At 48.1% G+C, this 25482-nt stretch overlaps 1 protein-coding gene across 4 annotated transcripts in view; it reads left to right on the top strand.

Annotated features, from left to right (window-relative positions):
* Positions 1-25482, top strand: part of IL4R (interleukin 4 receptor) — a 200340-nt gene that overhangs the window by 115907 nt on the left and 58951 nt on the right. For all 4 annotated transcript variants that reach the window (XM_077449110.1, XM_077449109.1, XM_077449111.1 and 1 more), the window contains 2 exons: positions 1291-1460; positions 24089-24237. In XM_077449110.1, coding sequence (XP_077305236.1) covers positions 1291-1460; positions 24089-24237 — 319 coding nt within the window. The remainder of the gene's footprint in view (positions 1-1290; positions 1461-24088; positions 24238-25482) is intronic.

Raw genomic sequence — 25482 nt, 5'->3', positions numbered from 1 at the left:
ACACTGCCACTATATACACACACACACACACACACATATACACATATACACATACATATATATATATATATATATATATATATATATATATATATATATATATAATGCAACTGCATGGGGTTCCCCTAAAATTACATACCAGACCCTTATCCTTATGGGTATCTGGTATAGAATTTAAGGTAGACCCCTAACCCACTGTACTGTCTAGGACCACTCACTGGGGCTTTGTAACTGCTAAGCAAAGAAAAATAACCACTTCGACCCTGGAAGGATTTACCCCCTTAATGACCAGGCCATTTTTTGCGATACGGCACTGCGTTACTTTAACTGACAATTGTATAGGCACGTGACACTGTACCCAAATAAAATTGATGTCCTTTTTTGCCACCAATAGAGCTTTCTTTTGGTGGTATTTGATCACCTCTATGGTTTTTATTTTTTGCGCTATAAACAAAAGAATACAGACAATTTTGAAAAAAAATAAAAAAACTATATTTTTTACTTTCTGCTATAATACATATACAAAAAAATTAAAAAATAAAACTGTCTTCATCAACTTAAGCTAATATGTATCCTTCTACTTATTTTTGGTAAAAAAAAATCCCAATAAGTATATATTGATTGGTTTGCACAAAGGTTATAGCATCTACAAACAACAGGATTGATTTTATGGACTTTTAATATTTGTTATTGTTTTTACTGGTAATAGCGGCGATCAGCAATTTTTAGCGGGACTGCGACATTGCAGCAGACAAATCTAACCCTTAGTGACATCAATACAATGATCAGTGCTAAAAAAAAATGCACTGATCACTGTATAAATTACTCTGGCAGGGAAGGGGTTACCTACAGAGGCGATCAAAGAGTTAAATGTGTCAGTGTGTTTCTAACTGTGTGGGGGAAGTACTGACAGGAAGAACACAGAGTGCTGTTTCCTGATTACTGGGAACAGATGATCTCCATGTTCTCTGCTGTCAGAGCAGGTATCCACATTGTTTACATAGGCAGATCCCCGTTCTGCCTCTCTTTGCGACATCGGGTCCGCCAGACCCATGCATAAGCTCATCCTTCGTGCAGAGGGCGCACGCACACCCACACTATCCATTGCATGAAACAACATACACATACGTTGTTTCGTGCAATAGAGCCATCCTGCTGCAATATATATGTGGTGGGCAGCTCTTAAGTGGTTAAAGTAGCACTAATGACAATTTGTTTTTCAATTTGGATACATTTATGTAGAGACTGGTGGTAAATTATATAATGCATTATTTTTTTTTTTTTTCACAGACCTTTACACTGTGTTCCAGAGAATATAGCTGTGGCTGATAGTATGTTATATACGGGATGTATCTGCTACATTAAAGCTGAATTCTTTGTGGCTTCCGACAGTTATTATATTCAGATTAGATCACATGGGATTTCCATCGCAAACACAACTTTTTTAGCAGCACAAAAAGGTAAAACTCACTAATGCCAACTAATTGAAGAATATTACAATTAAAGTAAATTGGACATTGTTGTATAAAAGCTTTCACAATCATATTTACAGTGTAATAATATTGTGTTATGATCTGGTTCAATGGGTTGCTTAAGTTGAGAGGAGTAGAGCTTTATGAATGTAAAGAACATAAGAGAAGCCTTTAATGATCATGGCCAGTGCTCAGATGATTTTGGGTGGTTTGTATTTTATGTCTGTGTAGATTGTAAGCCCTTATACACACGGTCGGACATTCTGACAACCAAATCCGTTGGATTTTGTCAGACGGATTTTGTCCGAAACTGTTGCATACACGCGGTCAGACAAAGTTGTCGGAAAATCCAATTGTACATAACGTGATGACGTTATTTCGTTACGATGGGACTACGTTCAGGCTAGTAGCCAATAGCTTTGGTCTAGGAATTTGATCTGAGCATGCGTGGCACTGTCCGTCGGAGTAGGCTACACATGATCGGAGTATGTCCGATCGGAGCATGTTGTCGGAAAATTTTATAGACAAGTTGGAAAACTTGGTCCGTCGGATATTCCAACGGAAACAGTCCGATGGAGACCACACACAGTCGGATTATCCGACAATACGGTCCTATCGGACACATTCCATTGTTATCTCCGATCGTGTGTACAAGGGCTAACAGAATTAAGTTATCACCAGGGGCGGGCTGGGCCGGGGGGCAGGGTGGAAATTTCCCCCCAGGCCGGCACCTACATTATGTTTAAAACGGCCGCTGGCCGTTTGTTCATTTTTTTTTTTTTTTTTTACGCTGTGACGGGCAGCGGGGACCCGATTCAATAATCCCCTTCTCTCTGTGGTCACGTCGCACCGTTCTGATCAGTCCCGGCAGCGGCTGTCACTCACAGCCGAGCAGAGTAAAGCCGCCTCCCCCTCCTCCATGCACAGCACTGTGTAGACATGAAGGAGGAGGGGGAGGCGGCTTCACTCTGCTCGGCTGTGAGTGACAGCCGCTGCCGGGACTGATCAGAACGGCGCGACGTGAGTCACGCGACCACAGAGAAGGGGATTATTGCTCGGGGTCCCGGATCACTGAGCCGACAGATGTCACTCCACTCGGGTGCCGCTCGCACCTCCCCCCTGCAATGCCACTGCCTTGGGCTCGAGGTACATTATGGGTCCTTAGGGGGGTTCTTTACTGTGGGGGGTCTGCACTGTAGAGGGGGTCTGCACTGTAGAGGGGGTCCTGCACTGTAGGGGGGTCCTGCACTGTAGGGGGGGTCCTGCACTGTAGGGGGGGTCCTGCACTCTAGGGGGGGGGGGTCCTGCACTGTAGAGGGGGTCCTGCACTGTAGAGGGGGTCCTGCACTGTAGGGGGGGTCCTGCACTGTAGAAGGGGTCTGCACTGTAGGGGGGTCTGCACTGTAGGGGGGCCTGCACTGTAGAAGGGGTCCTGCACTGTAGGGGGAGGGGTCTGTACTGTAGGGGAAGATTCGGCACTGTAGGGGGGTCTGTACTGTAGGGGAGTCTGTACTGTAGGGTGGAGGGGTCTGTACTGTAGGGTGGAGGGGTCTGTACTGTAGGAGGGTCTGCACTGTAGATGGGGGTCTGTATGGTAGGGAGGGGGGTCTGCACTGTAGGGGGTCTGTGTAACATGCAGGGGGTCCAGAGCTGTGAGGGGCTGTGTAATGTAAAGGGGTGCGGAGGTGCAGGTGCTGTGTAATGTAAAGGGGTCCAGAGGTACAAGGGCTGTGTAATGTAAAGGGGTCCAGAGGTTCAGGGTGTTGTGTAATGTAAAGGGGTCCAGAGGTACAAGGGCTGTGTAATGTAAAGGGGTCAGGAGGTAAGGGGTCCAGAGGTACAAGAGCTGTGTAATGTAAAGGGGTCCAGAGGTGCAGGCTGCTGTGTAATGTAAAGGGGTCCAGAGGTGCAGGCTGCTGTGTAATGTAAAGGGGTCCAGAGGTGCAGGCTGCTGTGTAATGTAAAGGGGTCCTTAGGTGCAAGGTCCTGTGTAATGTAAAGGGGTCCAGAGGTGCAGGGTCCTGTGTAATGTAAAGGGGTCCTTAGGTGCAAGGTTCTGTGTAATGTAAAGGGGTCCGGAGGTGCAGGGTGCTGTGTAATGTAAAGGGGTCCAGAGGTGCAGTTGTGGAGAGGGGGGGGGTACACAGTAGTGACAAAAAGATATTGAAGGATGCAGAGGTATGCAGGGGACACAGTGGGTGTTTTTACATTTTATGGTGGGGGGGGTGCCAGATATAGGATCCGCCCCGGGTGCCAAATGCTCTAGGTACGCCCCTGGTGTGAGCACAGCAGACCACAACTCCTACCTCCCAGGAGTCTCGGAGGCAGGCCAGGTGTGTGGCACGTCAGGGGAGGGGACGCCCGGCGTCAAGAACGTCACGTCGCACGTGACCTGCTGGGCTTATGGGGAGCAGTGGGTAGCTGCAGTCTGCAGAGAAGATGAAACCTGCTTCAGGATCATCACCCCCCCCCCCTCCGAAGAGTGGCAAGGACCTGGCTCAGTGTCTCCAGTCCTCACTGAATCAATGCTCCCCAGCCTGAAGTAAGGCATCTGTGATAACCTTCACAAAATGGAATAGAATGGAAAAATCCACTTCAGTTGTAAATTTAATTAATAATGCATAGTCATCAAGACAATTTAAAATTTTGGCAGTGGCAGCGTGTGTTTTTTTTTTTTCTAGCACCTCCCCCCCACCAGCGGACTTAACACCCTCCCCCCCACCAGAGGACTTGACACCCTCCCCCCCACCAGCAGACTTATCTAACACCCTCCCCCCCAACTAGCGGACTTATCTAACACCCTTCCCCCCACCAGCAGACTTATCTAACACCCCCCCACCAGCAGACTTATCTAACACCCCCCCCCCACCAGTGGACTTATCTAACACCGTCCCCCCACCCACCAGCGGACTTACCCAACACCCTCCCCCCACCAGCGGACTTACCTAACACCCTCCCCCCACCAGCGGACTTACCTAACACCCTCCCCCCACCAGCGGACTTACCTAACACCCTCCCCCCACCAGCGGACTTATCTAACACCCTCCCCCCACCAGCGGACTTATCTAACACCCTCCCCCCACCAGTGGAGTTATCTAACACCCCCCCAACCAGTGGACTCACCTAGCTGATTAAGTGGTTCAATGGGCCACTTGACTGGACTTGCCCCCCAGGCCTAAGGCTGCCAGCCCTCCCCTGGTTATCACCATGCTGGTAGTGCCTGATTCTAAGTCCATACAGAGTGATTAAGATTGTGATCATACCCAGAGTTGTCATTTTGGAAGATGGTAGTTTTCCATGTAAGTAAGGAATTAGGAATAAGGAATTACACATTAGGCATAGCAAGCTTGTGGCTGTAGCTAGCAGATGCAAATAACAATCTTTTCCCTGTATAGCTACTGGTTGCTCATTATAAAAGGAGATACACTCATCTCAGGTCAGAAAAGTAATAAATAGCCCTGAATAGGAGGTTGGTGGGAGTAATGTCCTGGAGTTAATGGTAGTGTAGCATCCTGTTGGCTATGCTTCTATGTGTGAAAGAAGGCTCCACTCTCCCGACCAGCCAGTGTAACACTACAATGAGGGACAGCTTCAGCCTACATGTCTCTGCCAAGAAACCATGTACTGGCACGTTTCGCTTCAGCCACCGGGGCAAAGTCATAGGGTGGGAGCCTTGACCAGAGATGAAGGTATTTTGTGCATCATTAGTCGCTGGAAGCTTGAGTGTGTAATTTAAACAAAGCATAAATAGTACCCTACCCATTCACCAAATAAGTGTCAAAATGTAAAAAAAACACAGACAGTTTTTTGACAATTCCTTTATTTAAAAATAAAAAACCATCGTCAATCACACTGTCAGTCACACCCAACAAAAAAAAATACTTTGCACCCATTGACGGCCGACCGCCTAATGCTTCCTCCGCCAGTTCCTATATAGTAGGGATGAGCTTCGTGTTCGAGTCGAACATACGTTCAACTCGAACATCGGCTGTTCGCCCGTTCGGCGAATTCCGAACGTTATGGGCCGTTCGTGCCAAATTCGTGTGGCGCTCACGGCCCACAATGCACTGCGTCATCGCAGTGTATTGCTGGCTCATGATTGGCCAAGCATGCACTGTGACCCCGCATGCTTGGCCAATCACAGCGCCAGCAGCGAGGAGAGCCATGATTGGCCACAGGCAGGATGCCTGTGGCCAATCATAGCTCAGGCTGTGTAGTACACGCCCCACACTATATAAGGCCGCCAGCGCGGCGGCCTTGTGTAGTGTGTTGGCGTCTGAAGCAGTTAGTGGGTGTTCTGTATACCTTCAACACAGTATACACCGATCGTTATCGGCCGATTTTCGATCTTGCTCTTCTGTAGTGGTTGTTGTCTGTGTGCTCTGAACGCAGTATACACCGCTATATTCACCTCACCTATATAGCTAGTGATCTATCTTTTATAATAGCGCTTGCAGTCAGTAGTGTTAGGAGCTTGTGCGTGCTGTCTGCATGCTCTGTACCCTGTACACACCGCTATATCCACCTACATAGCTCTTCTCTATTTGAGCCCACTTGCCATCTGCAGGAGTTATTGGAAGTTGTGTGTGCCTCCAGCACAGCACAGTATACATCTGTATATACCCCTTTATCTCTGGTGTTCTATAAAAAAAGGCATCTGCAGGAGTTAGTGGGTGTTTTGTGCCTCCAGCACAATATACAACTTTATCTACCCTTTATTGCTGTTCTCTAATAGAGCCATCTGCAGGGCTTAGTGGTTGTTGTGTGACTCCATTACAGTATACCCCTTTATCTCTGGTGTTCAATAATAAAGGCATCTGCAGGGCTTAGTGGGTGTTGTGTGACTCCATTACAGTATACCCCTTTATCTCTGGTGTTCTATAATAAAGGCATCTGCAGGAGTTAGTGGGTGTTGTGTGCCTTCAGCACAATATACACTACCCAACTGCTGTTTTACCCAACTCCCTTCAGGCCATTACCATGTCTGGAAGGCCAGCAAGGAGAGGCAGACAAGCGCGAGCCGATAAAAGAGGGCAAGCAGGCTCTGTGTCTAGAGACAACAGTGCTGGTCGTGGACGCGGTGCATTGTCATCAGCACGTGGCCATGGGACACGCTTGTCCTTCTTTTCGGCAGCTGGACATGTTGAACCGCAACATGCCAATGACTTGGTAGAGTGGATGACCAAGCCCTCTTCATCCTCCTCATCCTCTCTCACCCAGTCTCAGGGTACTAGCAAAGCAGCTGCCAACGCATCGTCTTCCCTCGTCTCAATGTCATCATCAGTGACTCCTTCCCTAGACCCACCACGTCCTCCGGAGGAGTCTCCTGAACTCTTTGAGCACAGTGTTGGGTACATGCTCCAGGAGGATGCCCAGTGTTTTGTAGCCTCTGATGATGACACTCAGCTAGAGGAAGGCAGTAGCGTGAATGCAGAGAGAGGGGATGCTCAAGAAGGACAGCAATCTGGCAGTCATGTTCCACAAGCTGCAGCATATTGCCAGGTTTGCTACAGCGATGAAGAGGGAGGGGATGATGAGGGCACTGACTCCACGTGGGTGCCTGGTAGGAGAGAGGAGGAGGAGGAGGAGGCACATGTCCAACGAGGCAGGATGCCCTCAGGGGGCCAGCTTAGGGGCAGCACACCGACTGAATCACACCGCAGAGCTCCGCCTGTGCAGGGCGCTGCCTCTGCGCGTTATTCTAAAAGTTCTTTGGTGTGGGCCTTTTTTGAGACGAGTGCATCAGATCGCACCGCTGCTATTTGCAACATATGTCTCAAGCGTATCTCGCATGGCCAAAACATCAGCCGCTTGGGCACCACATGCTTGACCAGACATATGTTGACCTGCCATGCAGCTCGTTGGCAAGCGTACCTCAAAGACCCACACCAAAGAACAAAGCGGACCTCTCCTTGCTCCTCATCAGCTGGCATCTCCAACCCCACTAGACCTTCAGTCCTCTCTGAAACCTGCTCTGAGAGGAATGAAGGTGTAGAATTAGGTGTGTCACACCCAAGTGCTTCCGGGCACTCTGCTAGCAGTACACCCACGTCCGATTATAGCAGGCAAATGTCCCTGCCCCAGCTGCTGGACCGGCGAAAGAAGTTCACTTACAGCCATCCACATGCCCAGCGGTTGAATGCTAGCTTGGCTAAATTGCTAGCACTTCAACTGCTGCCTTTTCAGTTGGTAGACTCGGCCCCCTTCCGTGAGTTTGTACAATGTGCGGTTCCTCAGTGGCAGGTCCCCAAACGCCACTTTTTCTCACGGAAGGCGATTCCGGCTCTCTACCGGCATGTGGAAGGCAATGTCCTTGCCTCGCTGGACAGGGCGGTCAGCGGTAAGGTGCATATTACCGCTGACTCATGGTCCAGCAGGCATGGACAGGGACGTTACCTGTCTTTCACGGCCCATTGGGTCACTCTTCTGGCAGCTGGGAAGGATGCAGGACAAGGTGCAGTAGTGTTGGAGGTTGTTCCGCCACCACGCCTCCAAAATGCTACTATTGGTTGTGACACACCTCTCTCCTCCATCCCCTCCTCTTCTTCTTCCTCCATGGCCTCTTCCAGTGCTCTGTCCTCAGAACCAGCGGTGCTCCGTAGGCGTTCCAGGGGCTACGCAAGTACGGAGGCAAAACGATGCCATGCCATGCTTGCGCTGGTTTGTTTGGGGGACAGGAGCCACACTGGGGTGGATGTTTTGTCAGCTCTGCATGGGCAGGCCGAGAGGTGGTTGTTGCCACGCCAGCTTAAGCCAGGAATGGTGGTTTGCGACAATGGCACCAACCTCCTCTCCGCCCTCCGACAGGGACAACTGACCCATGTGCCCTGTGTAGCTCACTTTCTTAACCTGGTGGTGCAGCGGTTCTTGGGCAGGTACCCGGGCTTACAGGATGTCCTGAAGCAGGCCAGGAAAGTCTGTGTGCATTTCCGCCGATCATTTAATGCCTGTGCTTGGCTGGCTGAGCTCCAAAAGGAGTTGAACCTGCCCAAAAACCGCCTTATATGTGACATGCCCACCAGGTGGAACTCAACGTTTGCCATGCTGCAGCGGCTGCACACGCAGCAGAAGGCCATCAATGAGTACCTGTGCGACTACGGCACCAGGACAGGGTCAGGGGAGCTCGGTTTTTTCTCACCACGCCAGTGGGGCATGATCAGGGATGCATGCACTGTCCTGTCACCGTTTGAGGAGGCCACAAGGATGGTGAGCAGTGACAGTGCATGCATCAGTGACACTGTACCTCTTGTCCACCTCTTGGAGCATACGCTGCGTGGAATAATGGACAGGGCACTTGAGGCAGAACAGAGGCAGGAAGAGGAGGACTTCCTTGCCTCTCAAGGCCCCCTTTATCCAGACAGTGTTCCTGCTGTGCCACCCATCACACAGGAAGAGGATGAGGAGGAGGAAGAGGAGGAGGAGGATGATTGTGTCAGCATGGAGGTGGAGGCTGGCACTCAGTATCAGCAGCAGTCTTGTAGGGATGATTTACAGTCCCAAGAAACACGTGGACTGGGAGGAGGTAGCTGCGGATCATGTTGTCCTTAGTGACCCAGAGGACTCCGGACCGAATGCCTCAGCTAACCTACGCTGCATGGCCTCCCTGATCCTGCAAAGCCTGCGGAAGGATCCTCGTATTCTTCGGATCAAGGAGAGGGACCATTACTGGCTGGCCACTCTCCTTGATCCACGGTACAAGGGTAAGGTTGCCGACCTTATCTTGCCATCGCAGAGGGAGCAGAGGATGAGACATCTCCGGGAGGCCTTGCAGAAAGGTCTGTGCAACGCGTTCCCAGAGACTGGGAGGTTACAAACTCCTGGTCCTGGACAACGTGTTGCTGAGGCATCGGTCAGAAGGAGCGGTGGAGAAGGTGGCCGTCTGACTGATGCTTTCAGACAATTTTTTAGTCCGCAGCCCCAAGGTATGATCGGTTCCAGCAACCATCGCCAGCGTCTGATTTACATGGTGCAGGAATACCTAGGGGCAAGGTCAGACTTGGACACCTTTCCCACCGAAAATCCTCTGGCTTACTGGGTCTTGAGGATGGATCACTGGCCAGAGCTTGCACAGTATGCAATTGAGCTACTGGCCTGTCCTGCATCCAGCGTTCTTTCGGAACGCACCTTCAGTGCTGCTGGTGGCTTTGTTACCAATCACAGGGTGCGCCTGTCCACCGAATCAGTTGATCGACTGACGTTCATCAAGATGAATCAGTCTTGGATCACCCACAGCTACCAAGCACCTGAAGCTGATGTAACCAAATAATTTTTTTTTTAAATATCACATCCCTTCAAGACTGCCTATGCTGATGCTGAGTGACTGCCCTGTTATGTTGATTGTCTATCCTCTTCCTCCTCCGCTGATATGTTGGAAGAACATTTCTGGCTCTGGGTGATGCCATCAGCCCAATTTTTCTGCCCCTGGGCGTTTAATTACAATTTTTGATGCAATGCTTTGCAGCAGGGCTAATTCCTGCAATAAAACTAGAGTATATGGGAGAGGTTGCAGTGTGGTGGCACCAGCACCAGTGCCTAAGGCCCAATTTTTCTGCCCCTGTTTAACAGGGGCGTTTAATTAAAATTTTTGATGCAATGCTTTGCAGCAGGGCTAATTCCTGCAAAAAAAATTGGGTATATGGGAGAGGTTGCAGTATGGTGGCACCAGCACCTGAGGCCCAATTTTTCTGCCCCTGTTTAACAGGGGCGTTTAATTACAATTTATGATGCAATGCTTTGCAGCAGGGCTAATTCCTGAAATAAAATTAGAGTATATGGGAGAGGTTGCAGTGTGGTGGCACCAGCACCAGTGCCTAAGGCCCAATTTTTCTGCCCCTGTTCAACAGGGGCGTTTAATTAAAATTTTTGATGCAATGCTTTGCAGCAGGGCTAATTCCTGAAATAAAATTAGAGTATATGGGAGAGGTTGCAGTGTCGTGGCACCAGCACCAGTGCCTAAGGCCCAATTTTTCTGCCCCTGTTTAACAGGGACATGTAATTACAATTCTTGATATAACATTTCACAGTAGGGCCCGTTCCTGTGCCCACCCAGAGTAACTGTGAGGACTTCTAGTGTTGTGGCACCAGCACCACAACCACCAAAGGTCAATTTTTCTACCACTGTTCAACAATGGCATTGTGACAGTGGGGTCACTTTGGACACAGGGTGAATAAAAGAAACCCCCGATATGGTCTGTGATAGCCATATTCAAGGCTGTATATACATTGTATATAGATTGGATGTATACTGTATATGGGGGTTAAGTATCATTGCTGTGAGGAATTAAGTTGTTTTGCATTTCTATTGTTCATTTAAGTCTGTCCTTGTGTGTATTGTAAAGTGCCAGACAGACTGTCTGCCAACCCTTTGTGAAAAGATGTGTATTGGGTGGGATCGTTTGAAGCCTAGCAGACATCAGGATGAGGTGTTGAGTCTTGGGATGTGTGGGTGGAGCTGGGCCCTTGTTCATGTTAAAGCATGTGCCTTGAATTGTGTATAAAGTTACAATGTTTCTCATTAAAAAAAGTCATTCCTACTACAGAAGAGACAGAGTGCGTCTCGTCTTTTTGCCAGAGGGGTCGGCTCCTATAGGAAAGGGTCGTTTAGCTGTGGATATTGGTAGCGAGTGGATGTGTGTCTAGGAGAGGGAACATTGTAAACGGCGTTAACCCCCTTTATATTAGGGGTGCCGTTACATTTGGTGGCAGCAGTGGGATCTTCCCTCCAGTTACTGGGACACTTCAAACCACCACAGTAAATGACCAGCTATGCAGCCTGCGGGAAAGCCACACTGAAAGACTTACTTGAGAGCCGTGGAGGGACCAGTGGGACAAAGAACAAGGCCACCTTGATCAGGGAACTAACCGAGATGGATCAGAGGGATGGTGATGCAGGACCCCGGTCAGTTGAAGACTTGTTTCAGCAACGAGTTCGACAGCGGGTGGCATTATATGGTGCTAACCCATCAGAAACCGCCATACAGAATGCCATTAGAGACATCCAGCTGCAGGATGAGCGACAAGAGAGAGAACTAGAGCGGCAGCATGAGCAGAGAATGGCAGAAATACGGCAATCGGAGACAACACCTAAAGATGCAGCGCCTGTCCGTAAGTTGCCCTTTCGGGCGTTCAAACTATTTAAGGAGGGAGAGGAGGAAATTGAAGCATTCCTGCAGGACTTTGAGAGACTATGCCAGATACATGAAGTACTGCCCCAAGATTGGGTCACCTTACTGGCAAGTAATTTAACTGGCAGAGCGATGGATGCGTATCGGGCCCTGGAGGATGAGGACGCTAAAGACTATGACCGGGTAAAAGAAGCTCTGCTAGCCCGATTTGCCATTACACCCGAAGCTAGCCGGATTAAGTTTCGAGAATCCTGGAAACAAACCCACATAACATACGTGGAGTGGGCACATCGTCTGCAGCAAGACCTTAAGGGCTGGATCCAGGGAAGCCACGCTCATACCATAGAGGACATCACCCAACTAGTACTCTTAGAACAGTAACCTTTAACCACACCCCTCCGGTACTACGGGATTGGGTACGAGATAAGCAACCACGGACTGTACAGCAAGCGGCTACTTTGGCCGATGAATATCTGGACTCTCGAAGGTCAGGCGGAAGCGAGCGCTATCCACCATCTCGGCCCAGTTTATCAGCCTCTAACACAGCTTCAGCACCAACCCCAGTGGCCACTTATCCTCAGCAGCCCAGGTTCAACTCCCAGGACTATGCACAACCCATCGGGTGTTTCGGATGTAAACAGCTAGGGCACAAAAAGCCAAACTGTCCATTAAATCCAGCCATCCAGTCCCAGTCATGGAGACAACCAGCAAGGGGGAGCCCCCGCACACCCATGCCTGCGGCCCACTGCGTTGAGGAGGAAGAACATTGGGGCGTCCTGCACGAGGCTGATCCAATACAAGCAGCTAACCGGGACAACAGGCAACAACACAGGCAGACGGCCCGGGTTAATGGAACGGTAGCCAATGGCTTACGTGATAGCGGCGCTACCATGACCCTACTACAGAAGAACCTCATCCCAGAGAGCCAACACACCGGAGACACTGTAGCCGTAAGAGTAGCGGGAGGTACCATCTTCCAGCTACCCGTGGCCCGTGTTCACCTGGATTGGGGGGTTGGTTCGGGACACGTGAATGTGGGGGTGATGAAGGACTTGCCTGCGGATGTACTACTGGGGAATGATTTGGCCCCCCTCCTTTCTGCTTACACCCCGATGGGCCCCGATGAAGTCAACCCTGTGACTACCCGTGCACAGACACGTACTGCTGGAACCGGCCCGCTCGTTGCAGAGACCCAGGTGAGACTATCCTCCCCGACACGTACCTTAGATCAGGCGCGCCTAGGCTGGGATACCCCAGAAGCATTCGGGAGGGAAACTCGGGAGGACCCGACCTTACACAAGTATAGGGCTAAGGCAGATACTCAGGAAAGGGGAATAGATGGGGAGCTGTTTGAATGGGATGGGGATAGACTGTATAGGATCCCTAAGCCATCTCAGAGAAGTAAGGCCCCTTCGCAGAAACGACAGCTGGTGGTACCTAATAAATACCAGCTGGAGATTCTGTGAATCGGGCATGATGTGCCGCTAGCAGGACATCTAGGGTTTCCGTCGCACGGCCCATAGGATCACACAGAATTTCTTCTGGCCCAATTTTAGCCAGGATGTGCGACAATACTGCAAAACGTGTGACACATGTCAACGGATAGGGAAGAGGGGGGACCACCCTAAGGCTAAACTCATGTCCATGCCTATTATTGGGGAGCCCTTTTACCGCATAGCCGTTGACATTGTGGGTCCCCTGGCCCGGCCTAGTCCATCCGGAAAGAAGTATATTCTCACCGTGGCGGACTACGCCACCCGTTACCCAGAGGCAGTAGCTATGTCCAACATTGAAGCAGAGACAGTAGCTGATGCCCTGGTTAAGATTTTTACCAGAGTGGGGTTCCCTAAGGAGATTCTCTCTGACCAGGGAACCCAGTTTACCGCGGTACTCACCCGGCAGTTGTGGAAGGTGTGCAATATTAAGCCCTTACTGAGCTCCCCCTACCACCCCCAGACTAATGGTCTCTGCGAACGCTTTAACGGGACCCTCAAGCAAATGCTGCGGACCTTTTCGGACTCTTGCAGAGACTGGGAGAGATTCCTGCCTCACCTGTTATTTGCGTACAGAGAGGTACCCCAGGAATCTACTGGGTTCTCGCCCTTCTAGTTGCTCTATGGGAGAAGGGTCCGCGGACCCCTTGATCTCATCAGAGGACACTGGGAGGGAGAGACAGAGCAAGAAGGGACCCCCATAGTACCCTATGTTCTGGAACTCAGGGACCGCATGGAGCAACTGTCTCTGATGGTAAGAGAGAATCTCCAGGCGGCCCAGGGAAGACAGAAGAGATGGTACGACCGGGGGGCCCGACAGCGGGTCTTCCAGGTTGGGCAGAAGGTCTTAGTGCTCAAGCCTGTGAAGACCGACAAGATGCAGGCATCTTGGCAGGGCCCGTATAAAGCAGTAGCCCAGGTATGTGATACTACCTATGTCATTGCCAGCTGTGCAGATGAAAGAATCCAGCGAACCTTTCATGTGAACATGCTGAAGGAGTATCAGGAACGGCAGGAGGATGTTGCTGCAGTATGTGCCCCTGCTGCGGACGACTCAGAAGGTTTACCCCTCCCTGACTTACTAGAGAGAGAGCCCCAGACTGACCTCATTAGCCTTGTACAGCTAGGAGACCGGTTAAGCCCCACAAAGAAGGAACAGGCTAAGCGGCTTCTGTGGGAGAAACAGGCGACGTTCTCCCAAAGACCGGGCTATACGACCTTGGCTGTACATAAGGTAGAGACCCCTGGACAAGCACCCCTCCGCCAGCCCCCCTACCGTAACCCTGAAGCAGTCCGAGAGGAAATGCGGAAGGAGATACAGGAGATGATTCAGTTAGGAGTCATTGAGCCTTCTGACAGCCCTTGGGCCTCGCCTGTAGTCCTGGTGCCTAAGAAAGACGGGACTACCCGGTTCTGCGTGGACTACAGGCGACTCAACGAGAAGACCACCACCGATGCCTACCCGATGCCCAGGGTAGACGAACTACTAGATCGTATAGCCAGGGGACGTTATTTAACTACAATAGACCTGTGTAAAGGTTATTGGCAGATCCCCCTGGCCGAGGATGCTATCCCCAAGTCGGCATTTGTTACCCCATTTGGCCTGTACCAGTCTAAGGTCATGCCATTTGGAATGAAAAATGCCCCGGCGACCTTCCAACGTATGGTGGATAGGCTCCTCGATGGCTTCCAGAATTTTGCATGTGCATATCTGGATGACATTGCGATCTACAGTGGGTCTTGGGAGGAGCACCTGGTTCACGTAGGAGTGGTTCTGGAGAAAATTCGGGCCGCAGGCCTGACCTTGAAACCAGACAAGTGCCATCTAGGGATGGCGGAGGTGCAGTACCTGGGACACCGAGTGGGGCGTGGGAACCAGAGACCCGAGCCAGCCAAGGTAGAGGCAGTAGCTAACTGGCCCACGCCCCATACTAAGACCCAGGTATTGGCCTTCTTGGGAACTGCAGGGTACTACCGACGTTTTGTCCCTAATTATAGTGCTGTCGCCAAACCCCTGACTGACCTGACGAAAAATAATTTACCTAGGCAAGTCCTCTGGTCTCCAGCTTGTGAATCCGCGTTTCTAGCCCTCAAGCAAGCACTTGTAAATGCCCCTGTCTTGGCTGCCCCAGTACCTAACAAACGTTTTCTTGTCCACACCGATGCTTCCATGTTTGGACTGGGGGCGGTGCTGAGCCAAGTTGGGGAGGATGGAGGAGAACACCCTGTCGCATACCTGAGTAGAAAACTATTACCCCGGGAAGTGAGCTATGCGGCAGTGGAGAAGGAGTGTTTGGCCCTGGTCTGGGCCCTTAAAAAGCTGAACCCCTATTTATACGGACAGGAATTTTCACTGGTCACCGACCACAACCCATTGGTCTGGCTTAACCGGGTCTCCGGAGATAATGGCAGGTTGCTGCGGTGGAGCTTAGCCCTACAACCTTACAACTTCACCATCAGCAACCGACCCGGTAAGCAAAACGGCAATGCTGATGGGTTGTCCCGGCAAACCGACGCCCTCCCGGGCTCCTAGCGCAATGTTGATGGGTTATCCAGTATTGGAAGAATGGACCCATGGACTAACTGCGGAGTCAACCCGTCTGGGGTCCCCTCCTCTGTTAGTCCCCTGCCGAAAGGGGAGATGTGTGACAGTGGGGTCACTTTGGACACAGGGTGAATAAAATAAACCCCCGATATGGTCTGTGATAGCCATATTCAAGGCTGTATATACATTGTATATAGATTGGATGTATACTGTATATGGGGGTTAAGTATCATTGCTGTGAGGAATTAAGTTGTTTTGCATTTCTATTGTTCATTTAAGTCTGTCCTTGTGTGTATTGTAAAGTGCCAGACAGACTGGCTGCCAACCCTTTGTGAAAAGATGTGTATTGGGTGGGATCGTTTGAAGCCTAGCAGACGTCAGGATGAGGTGTTGAGTCTTGGGATGTGTGGGTGGAGCTGGGCCCTTGTTCATGTTAAAGCATGTGCCTTGAATTGTGTATAAAGTTACAATGTTTCTCATTAAAAAAAGTCATTCCTACTACAGAAGAGACAGAGTGCGTCTCGTCTTTTTGCCAGAGGGGTCGGCTCCTATAGGAAAGGGTCGTTTAGCTGTGGGTATTGGTAGCGAGTGGATGTGTGTCTAGGAGAGGGAACATCGTAAACGGCGTTAACCCCCTTTATATTAGGGGTGCCGTTACAGGCATGTAATTACAATTCTTGATATAATCGTTCACAGCAGGGCGCTCCAGCGCCCACCAAGAGTCACTTTGAGGGCTTACAATGTTGTGGCAAAACCAACACCTTGTTCCGCCATTTCTGCAGAGCATATAGGGCAGGCCCCTACTTTCAAACATCCAACTTACAAACATCTCCTACTTGCAAACGGAAGGAGACAACAGCAAGTGAGATGAAAAAAGATGGACGACAAAACAAATTATACAGGGGTGATAACCCTTCCCTATGTTTTCCAAAAAGCTTAAAAATTGTTTTTTTGACTGGAGCTACACTTTAAAAATGTACCAGTTGAAAATTACAAACAGATTCAACTTAACACAACAAACCTACACAGTCCCTGTCTTGTTTGCACCGCCTGTATACTGCTGTTCTGAGTATATAGGGCCTGGGGGCCACACGCATTTCCTTTTTTTAATATGGGTACTGGGTTCCCCTTAATATGCGTACAAGACCCAAAGGGGCTGGTAATAGACAGGGAGGGCTACCCATGCCATTTTTCTCAATGATTTTCAACCATATTGCAGGAACCAGATATAACATTAAAACCGCAAGCAGTTTTAAATGGTGTTATTTCCGTTTAATGTCATTTTGTGCAGGGACTATTCTAAACATGGGAAACACGTGGCACTTCACAGGCAAACTACAGACACCCCCCAGGCACCATATTTAAAGGAATATTTCACTTTTTTTTTCACTTTAATCGTCATTAAAATCAGTGCTCCCGCCAAAACTGACATTTTTAAAAACATTTTAGGCATTGACCCATGTCCCCTGGGGCAGGAGCCAGGACCCCAAACCCTTTTTAGGACAGTATCTTGCATATTAGCCGTTAAAATTAGCACTTTTAATTTCGAATGTTCGAGTCCCATAGACTTCAATGGGGTTCTAAAGTTCGTACGAATTTGGGGTCCGTTCGAAAGTTCTGGTGCGAACCAAACTGGGGGGTGTTCGGCTCATCCCTACTATATAGGTAAGATCGGGGCCACCTGGCGACACCACCTGGTAGCACCACCCCCTTGTGACGTCACTGACCCAGCATGCACCAGTCTGTGACGTCACGACTAGTTTTATTTAGAAATGTCATTAATACTGCTGCATACTCTATGCATGCTACAGATACACCACTCCAGATAAGACTAGCGCCCACATCCTATGATCTCTGGCTACCATCACATAACAAGATAAGAAAAGTTGGCTGCTAGGGATGAGCCGAACACCCCCCGGTTCGGTTCGCACCAGAACTTTTGAACGGACCCCAAATTCATACGAACGTTAGAACCCCATTGAAGTCTATGGGACTCGAATGTTTGAAATTAAAAGTGCTAATTTTAACTGCTAATATGCAAGATACTGTTCTAAAAAGGGTTTGGGGACCTGGCTCCTGCCTCAGGGGACATGGGTCAATGCCTAAAATGTTTTTAAAAATGGCCGTTTTGGCGGGAGCACTGATTTTAATGACGATTAAAGTGAAAAACAAAAAGTGAAATATTCCTTTAAATATCATGCCTGGGGGGTGTCTATAGTATGCCTGTGAAGTGCCACGTGTTTCCCGTGTTTAGAACAGTCCCTGCACAAAATGACATTTAACGGAAATAACGTCATTTAAAACTGCTTGCGGTTTTAATGTTATATCTGGTTCCTGCAATATGGTTGAAAATCATTGAGAAAAATGGCATGGGTAGCCCTCCCTGCCCATTACCAGCCCCTTTGGGTCTTGTACGCATATTAAGGGGAACCCCGTACCCATATTAAAAAAAGGAAATACGTGTGGCCCCCAGGCCCTATATACTCAGAACAGCAGTATACAGGCGGTGCAAACAAGACAGGGACTGTGTAGGTTTGTTGTGTTAAGTAGAATCTGTTTCTAATTTTCAACTGGTACATTTTTAAAGTGTAGCTCCAGTCAAAAAATCAATTTTTAAGCTTTTTGGAAAACATAGGGAAGGGCTATCACCCCTGTATAATTTGTTTTGCCGTCCGTCTTTTTTCATCTCACTTGCTGTTTTCTCCTTCCGTTTGCAAGTAGGAGATGTTTGTAAGTTGGATGTTTGAAAGTAGGGGCCTGCCCTATATGCTCTGCAGAAATGGCGAAACAAGGTGTTGGTTTTGCCACAAAGAAAATTGGGCTGCTGGCACTGGTGCTGGTGCCACAACACTGCAACCTCTCCCATATACTCTAGTTGTAGTGCAGGAATGAGCCCTGCTGCAAAGCATTGCATCAAAAATTGTAATTAAACGCCCCTGTTAAACAGGGGCAGAAAAATTGGGCTGGTGGCATCACCCAGAACCAAAAATGTTCTTCCAACATATCAGTGGAGGAGGAATAGGATAGACAATCAACATAACAGGACAGTCACTCAGCATCAGCATAGGCAGTCTTGAAGGGATGTGATATTTCTAAAAAAATTATTCGGTTACATCAGCTTCAGGTGCTTGGTAGCTGTGGGTGATCCAAGACTGATTCATCTTGATGAAGGTCAGTCGATCAACTGAGTGGACAGGCGCACCCTGTGATCGGTAACAAAGCCACCAGCAGCACTGAAGGTGCGTTCCGAAAGAACGCTGGATGCAGGACAGGCCAGTAGCTCAATTGCATACTGTGCAAGCTCTGGCCAGTGATCCATCCTCAAGACCCAGTAAGCCAGAGGATTTTCGGTGGGAAAGGTGTCCAAGTCTGACCTTGCCCCTAGGTATTCCTGCACCATGTAAATCAGACGCTGGTGATGGTTGCTGGAACCGATCATACCTTGGGGCTGCGGACTAAAAAATTGTCTGAAAGCATCAGTCAGACGGCCACCTTCTCCACCGCTCCTTCTGACCGATGCCTCAGCAACACGCTGTCCAGGACCAGGAGTTTGTAGCCTCCCAGTCTCTGGGAACGCGTTGCACAGACCTTTCTGCAAGGCCTCCAGGAGCTGTCTCATCCTCTGCTCCCTCTGCGACGGCAAGATAAGGTCGGCAAACTTACCCTTGTACCGTGGATCAAGGAGAGTGGCCAGCGAGTAATGGTCCCTCTCCTTGATCCGAAGAATACGAGGATCCTTCCGCAGGCTTTGCAGGATCAGGGAGGCCATGCAGCGTAGGTTAGCTGAGGCATTCGGTCCGGGGTCCTCTGGGTCACTAAGGACAACATGATCCGCAGCTACCTCCTCCCAGCCACGTACAAGTCCACGGGTTTCTTGGGACTGTAAATCATCCCTACAAGACTGCTGCTGCTGATGCTGAGTGCCAGCCTCCACCTCCATGCTGACACAATCATCCTCCTCCTCCTCCTCTTCCTGTGTGATGGGTGGCACAGCAGGAACACTGTCTGGATAAAGGGGGCCTTGAGAGGCAAGGAAGTCCTCCTCTTCCTGCCTCTGTTCTGCCTCAAGTGCCCTGTCCATTATTCCACGCAGCGTATGCTCGAAGAGTTGGACAAGAGGTACAGTGTCACTGATGCATGCACTGTCACTGCTCACCATCCTTGTGGCCTCCTCAAACGGTGACAGGACAATGCATGCATCCCTGATAATGCCCCACTGGCGTGGTGAGAAAAAACTGAGCTCCCCTGACCCTGTCCTGGTGCCGTAGTTGCACAGGTACTCATTGATGGCCCTCTGCTGTGTGTGCAGCCGCTGCAGCATGGCCAACATTAAGTTCAACCTGGTGGGCATGTCACATATAAGGCGGTACTTGGGCAGGTTCAACTCCTTTTGGAGCTCAGCCAGCCGAGCACAGGCATTAAATGATCGGCAGAAATGCACACAGACTTTCCTGGCCTGCTTCAGGACAACCTGTAAGCCCGGGTACCTACCCAAGAACTGCTGCACCACCAGGTTAAATACGTGAGCCACACAGGGCACATGGGTCAGTTGTCCCTGTCGGAGGGCGGAGAGGAGGTTGGTGCCATTGTCACAAACCACCATTCCTGGCTTAAGCCGTTGTGGCGTCAACCACCTCTCGGCCTGCCCCTGCAGAGCTGACAAAACATCCGCCCCAGTGTGGCTCCTGTCCCCCAAACAAACCAGCGCAAGCACGGCATGGCATCGTTTTGCCTGCGTACTTGCGTAGCCCCTGGAACGCCTACGGAGCACCGCTGGTTCTGAGGACAGAGCACTGGAAGAGGCCATGGAGGAAGAAGAAGAGGAGGGGGTGGAGGAGAGAGGTGTGTCACAACCAATAGTAGCATTTTGGAGGTGTGGTGGTGGAACAACCTCCAACACTTATAGATGGATATAGCGGTGTATACTGGGTTCAGAGCACGCAGACAGCACGCACAATCTCCTACAACTGACTGCAAGCTCTATTTAAAAGGAGCAAGATAGTTAGCTATATAGATGGATATAGCGGTGTATACTAGGTTCAGAGCACGCACAATCTCCTACAACTGACTGCAAGCTCTATTTAAAACGAGCAAGATAGCTAGCTATATAGATGGATATAGCGGTGTATACTGGGTTCAGAGCACGCAGAATCTCCTACAACTGACTGCAAGTTCAATTTAAAAAGAGCAAGATAGTTAGCTATATAGGTGGATATAGCGGTGTATACTGGGTTCAGAGCACACAGACAGCACGCACAATCTCCTACAACTAACTGCAAGCTCTATTTAAAACAAGCAAGATAGCTAGCTATATAGATGGATATAGCGGTGTATACTGGGTTCAGAGCACGCACAATCTCGTACAACTGACTGCAAGCTCTATTTAAAAAGAGCAAGATAGTTAGCTATATAGGTGGATATAGCGGTGTATACTGGGTTCAGAGCACGCAGACAGCACGCACATTCTCCTACAACTGACTGCAAGCTCTATTTAAAACGAGCAAGATAGCTAGCTATATAGGTGGATATAGCGGTGTATACTGGGTTCAGAGCACGCAGGCAGCACGCACAATCTCCTATAACTGACTGCAAGCTCTATTTAAAACGAGCAAGATGGTTAGCTATATAGTTGGATATAGCGGTGTATACTGGGTTCAGAGCACGCAGACAGCACGCACAATCTCCTACAACTGACTGCAAGCTCTATTTAAAACGAGCAAGATAGTTAGCTATATAGTTGGATATAGCGGTGTATACTGGGTTCAGAGCACGCAGACAGCACGCACAATCTCCTACAACTGACTGCAAGCTCTATTTAAAACGAGCAAGATAGTTAGCTATATAGATGGATATAGCGGTGTATACTGGGTTCAGAGCACGCAGACAGCACACAATCTCCTACAACTGACTGCAAGCTCTATTTAAAAGGAGCAAGATAGCTAGCTATATAGATGGATATAGCGGTGTATACTGGGTTCAGAGCACGCACAATCTCGTACAACTGACTGCAAGCTCTATTTAAAAAGAGCAAGATAGTTAGCTATATAGGTGGATATAGCGGTGTATACTGGGTTCGGAGTACGCAGACAGCACGCACAATCTCCTACAACTGACTGCAAGCTCTATTTAAAACAAGCAAAATAGATAACTATATAGGTGGATATAGCGGTGTATACTGGGTTCAGAGCACGCAGACAGCATGCACAATCTCCTACAACTGACTGCAAGCTCTATTAAAAAAGAGAAATATAGCTAGCTATATAGATGGATATAGCGGTGTATACTGCGGTCAGGGCACACAGACAACAACCACTACAGAAGAGTAAGAACGAAAAATCGGCCGATAACGATCGGTGTATACTGTGTTGAAGGTACACAGAACACCCACTAACTCCTACAGATGCCAACACACTACACAAGGCCGCCGTGCTGGGGGCCTTATATAGTGTGGGGCGTGTACTACACAGCCTGAGCTATGATTGGCCACAGGCATCCTGCCTGTGGCCAATCATGGCTCTCCTCGCTGCCGGCGCTGTGATTGGCCAAGCATGAGGGGTGACAGTGCATGCTTGGCCAATCATGAGTCAGCAATGCACTGCGATGGCGCAGTGCATTGTGGGCCATGAGCGCCACACGAATTTGGCACGAACGGCTCACAACATTCGGAATTCGCGGGACAGGCAAACAGCCGATGTTCGAGTCGAACGTAGGTTCGACTCGAACATGAAGCTCATCCCTATTGGCTGCACATCACTGCTGTGAAGATGCTTAAATCCTTTAATCCATATAGACAGAGTATGTTGTGGCTGTTAACACATTTCACGCATATGCTAGTGCTTATTCATAACAAACAGAAAATCATAAGTGTGATCCCTTAATAGTCACCAAACACCTATCTGGTGAACACATCAATTAAGAAAAATCTAAAAATAAACAATGCAATACAATACAATTAAAGTGGTTGTAAACCATCACATATACCCAGTGAAGTGAACAGCCTCAGATAATACACAGGGATGAAACAATCCTCCCTACATACCTTTTTTTCATGTATATCTGCTGTCATGAGCTTGCTATATTCTTTAGAATACTTATATCGGGTTAGAATTTTCACTTCCTCATTCAGCAGTAGCGGTATAGTCTTGGCTTACATTGGGGGACAGCTGATTGGAGGAAAGGCACATGCACCCCTCCACATTGGCAGAAGAAGGAAGATACTTTCAGAGCTGTGCTGTGACAAGACAAGCTCTCTGATAATCTATTTATAGAAACGTCTCTCGACACAAATTTTCAGCTGCTTTTATCTCAGTTGTTGGATAACTTGTCAGCAGTTATCATACTGATAACAGAGGAATGGGTCAGCATAAAGACACAGGACTTAGGGCTTTGGAGAGAGATAAGAAAACACTACCGAAATATGTGCCCAGCTCAAATTTCATGAATCAGGTTTACATCCACTGTAAAACCGTAACAAGTCACAGGAATTCTTATCACTAAAAACAAGGTTATTTTTTGGATAAAATTGCTAAATCCATCTCACGAATCAATAAATCTTAATGAAGTTTGTTTGCTATACCAGTACCAGCATTTGGGGTGGATTTTCCAAATCAGTTCATGCAGAAGGGAGAACTCCCACAATTTAAACATAAAAGTGGCTAACATCCCATTTGAAATGTAGCCCATTAGGAATGCGGGTTTGAAGGAAAGTGGTGTGTTCTCAGGTCAATCACCAGACAGGTGTATGGTGACTTTTTAGGAATCACACTTCTGATTTTCTATTTGTTATGAATAAGCACTAGCATATGTTACCAGCCACAGCACTCTCTGGGGGTTATTTACTAAAGGCAAATACACTTTGCACTGCAAGTGCACTTGGAAGTAAAGTTGCTGTAGATCCGAGGGGGGCATGCAAGGAAAATTAAAAAAAAAACAGCAATTTCGCTTGCACATGATTGGATAATAAAATCAGCAGAGCTTCTACTTATTTCAGATCTACACCTTAGATTTACAGTGACTGCACTTCCAAGTGCACTTTCAGTGCTAAGTGGATTTGCCTTTTGTAAATAACCATCTCTGTGTTTTTTTGTGCTGTCTTCATTTGATAACTATATGGAATAAAGGATTGAAGCATCTTCACAGCAGTGGTGTGCAGCCAACTTTTCTTATCTCAGTATAACTGTTCCTGACACTCATTAGAACTCAAGAAGCTACTTGAATTAGTGCTGAAAAATCGTCAAAATTACAGAGGTCCCTGTGATTTCACAAGCTCAGATTAATAATATATATCAGTGGCCATCCTATTATACCTATTATGGCTAATAGGACAGATAAATGCAGAAAACGTGTCAATGAAAATGAAAGCAATTTATCAGGTAGTTTACATGCAACATTTTGGTGCTTGAATGGATTGTATCTTTAAGACCTACTGTGACTGTATCTTTTTCCATTATACAGTTAAACCTAGAGCTCCAGTAAATGTCACTATAGAGCATAATGGTGAGACTGCAAAAGTTCACTGGGAAAGCGGTTACACAATGGAGGCCTATTTATTCCAAAAGCTGAACTATGAAGTCCAAATTACCTCAAAGCAAGATCCAACAGAGGTAATGTTCTTCAATCCTTGGTAATCAGATTAGTAGGAGATGATAAAGGCATTTTTCTATAGCAGTCTGGCACCTTTTTATGAGTTCCAACAGTCACTCAAGACCTGCTCCTACCTTATTCTCCGGACTCCTGGTGCAGGTTCCACAACAGCTTGTCATCACATGAAGATGTATAGATAGGAAAAGCACTCCAGCTTGTATCTTTGCAAGTCTTTAGTGGGTCAAACAAAATAGGTCACAGCCATACCAATACTACCCAAAGAAGCCATCTCATCCTACTGTGTTTCACCACAGGCTTTATCAGTGGCTTGACCAAGCCAGTATGTGGTGAACCACATTAAGGACATTATTTATTTGGGTGGAATCAGCATGGCTGTGACCTATTGTGGATAACCTATTAAAGTGACTTGGAAGAATCAGACCACTGTACAGAGACTATTGCTCTCACACAAAGCAGAGCGGTCTTTAGCTGCTGACTTAATCTGGCCATATATCAGTATAATTTCCTCAGAACGTTCATACTGAACAATTCAATTCAGAGAGTTCAATTTTGCCACAATTGAGTAGATATTTTAATTCAAAAGAATTTAAAACTTCATCCAGGCCTGCGACTTGCATGGAATCCGGGACATAATAAACAGTTTTTCGTGCCTTGAACGCGTGGATTACAATATGTATATTTTTTCCAAAAACAAAAACCACATTCACAGTTAGAATTTCATATGAGAAAAATTTCCCATCCTGTTCCTTCAAATTATCTCATAGCTATGGTCAAAATAAATCATTGATATAACCCCCAATAATCAATAAAAAAATTTAATGAATGTTTTCAACAAAATTCTACTAGTGTATGTTCTTCTTAATGCCGGTCATGGACTTATCTGATGGGGCTTGGCAGACTTTAACAGAATGGACCCTGACTTAATTTTTATAACATTAATTGAAAATACAGCTGGGCTTTAATCAGGCACTGATATAATATGTATAGTAAGGCTACAGTAGTTAAAGCTGAACTTCAGGGTTTAAAAAAGTGCTCCTGTAGTGACCCCCCACACTACAAGCGATAACTACTCGTTAAGTCTAGGGAATGATAAAGAAGCTATAATAAATACCTTATTCCTTGCTACACTTTTCTCTTTGACACTCAGGGTTGTAGGTGGGCCTTCATTGTCCTCATGTATAAGGCAGGGCTGCTTCCTGCTTTGTACATGATGATGTCAGAGTGCAACCGCCAGCCGAAGTTCT

This window comes from Lithobates pipiens, unplaced genomic scaffold, assembly GCF_037356315.1.
Source record: "Lithobates pipiens isolate NorthernLeopardFrog02 unplaced genomic scaffold, aLitPip1_a1.2 Scaffold_22, whole genome shotgun sequence".
Classification (NCBI taxonomy): Eukaryota; Metazoa; Chordata; class Amphibia; order Anura; family Ranidae; genus Lithobates; species Lithobates pipiens.
Note: the sequence above shows the minus strand (reverse complement) of the source record. Positions and strands in the feature narration are given on the sequence as shown.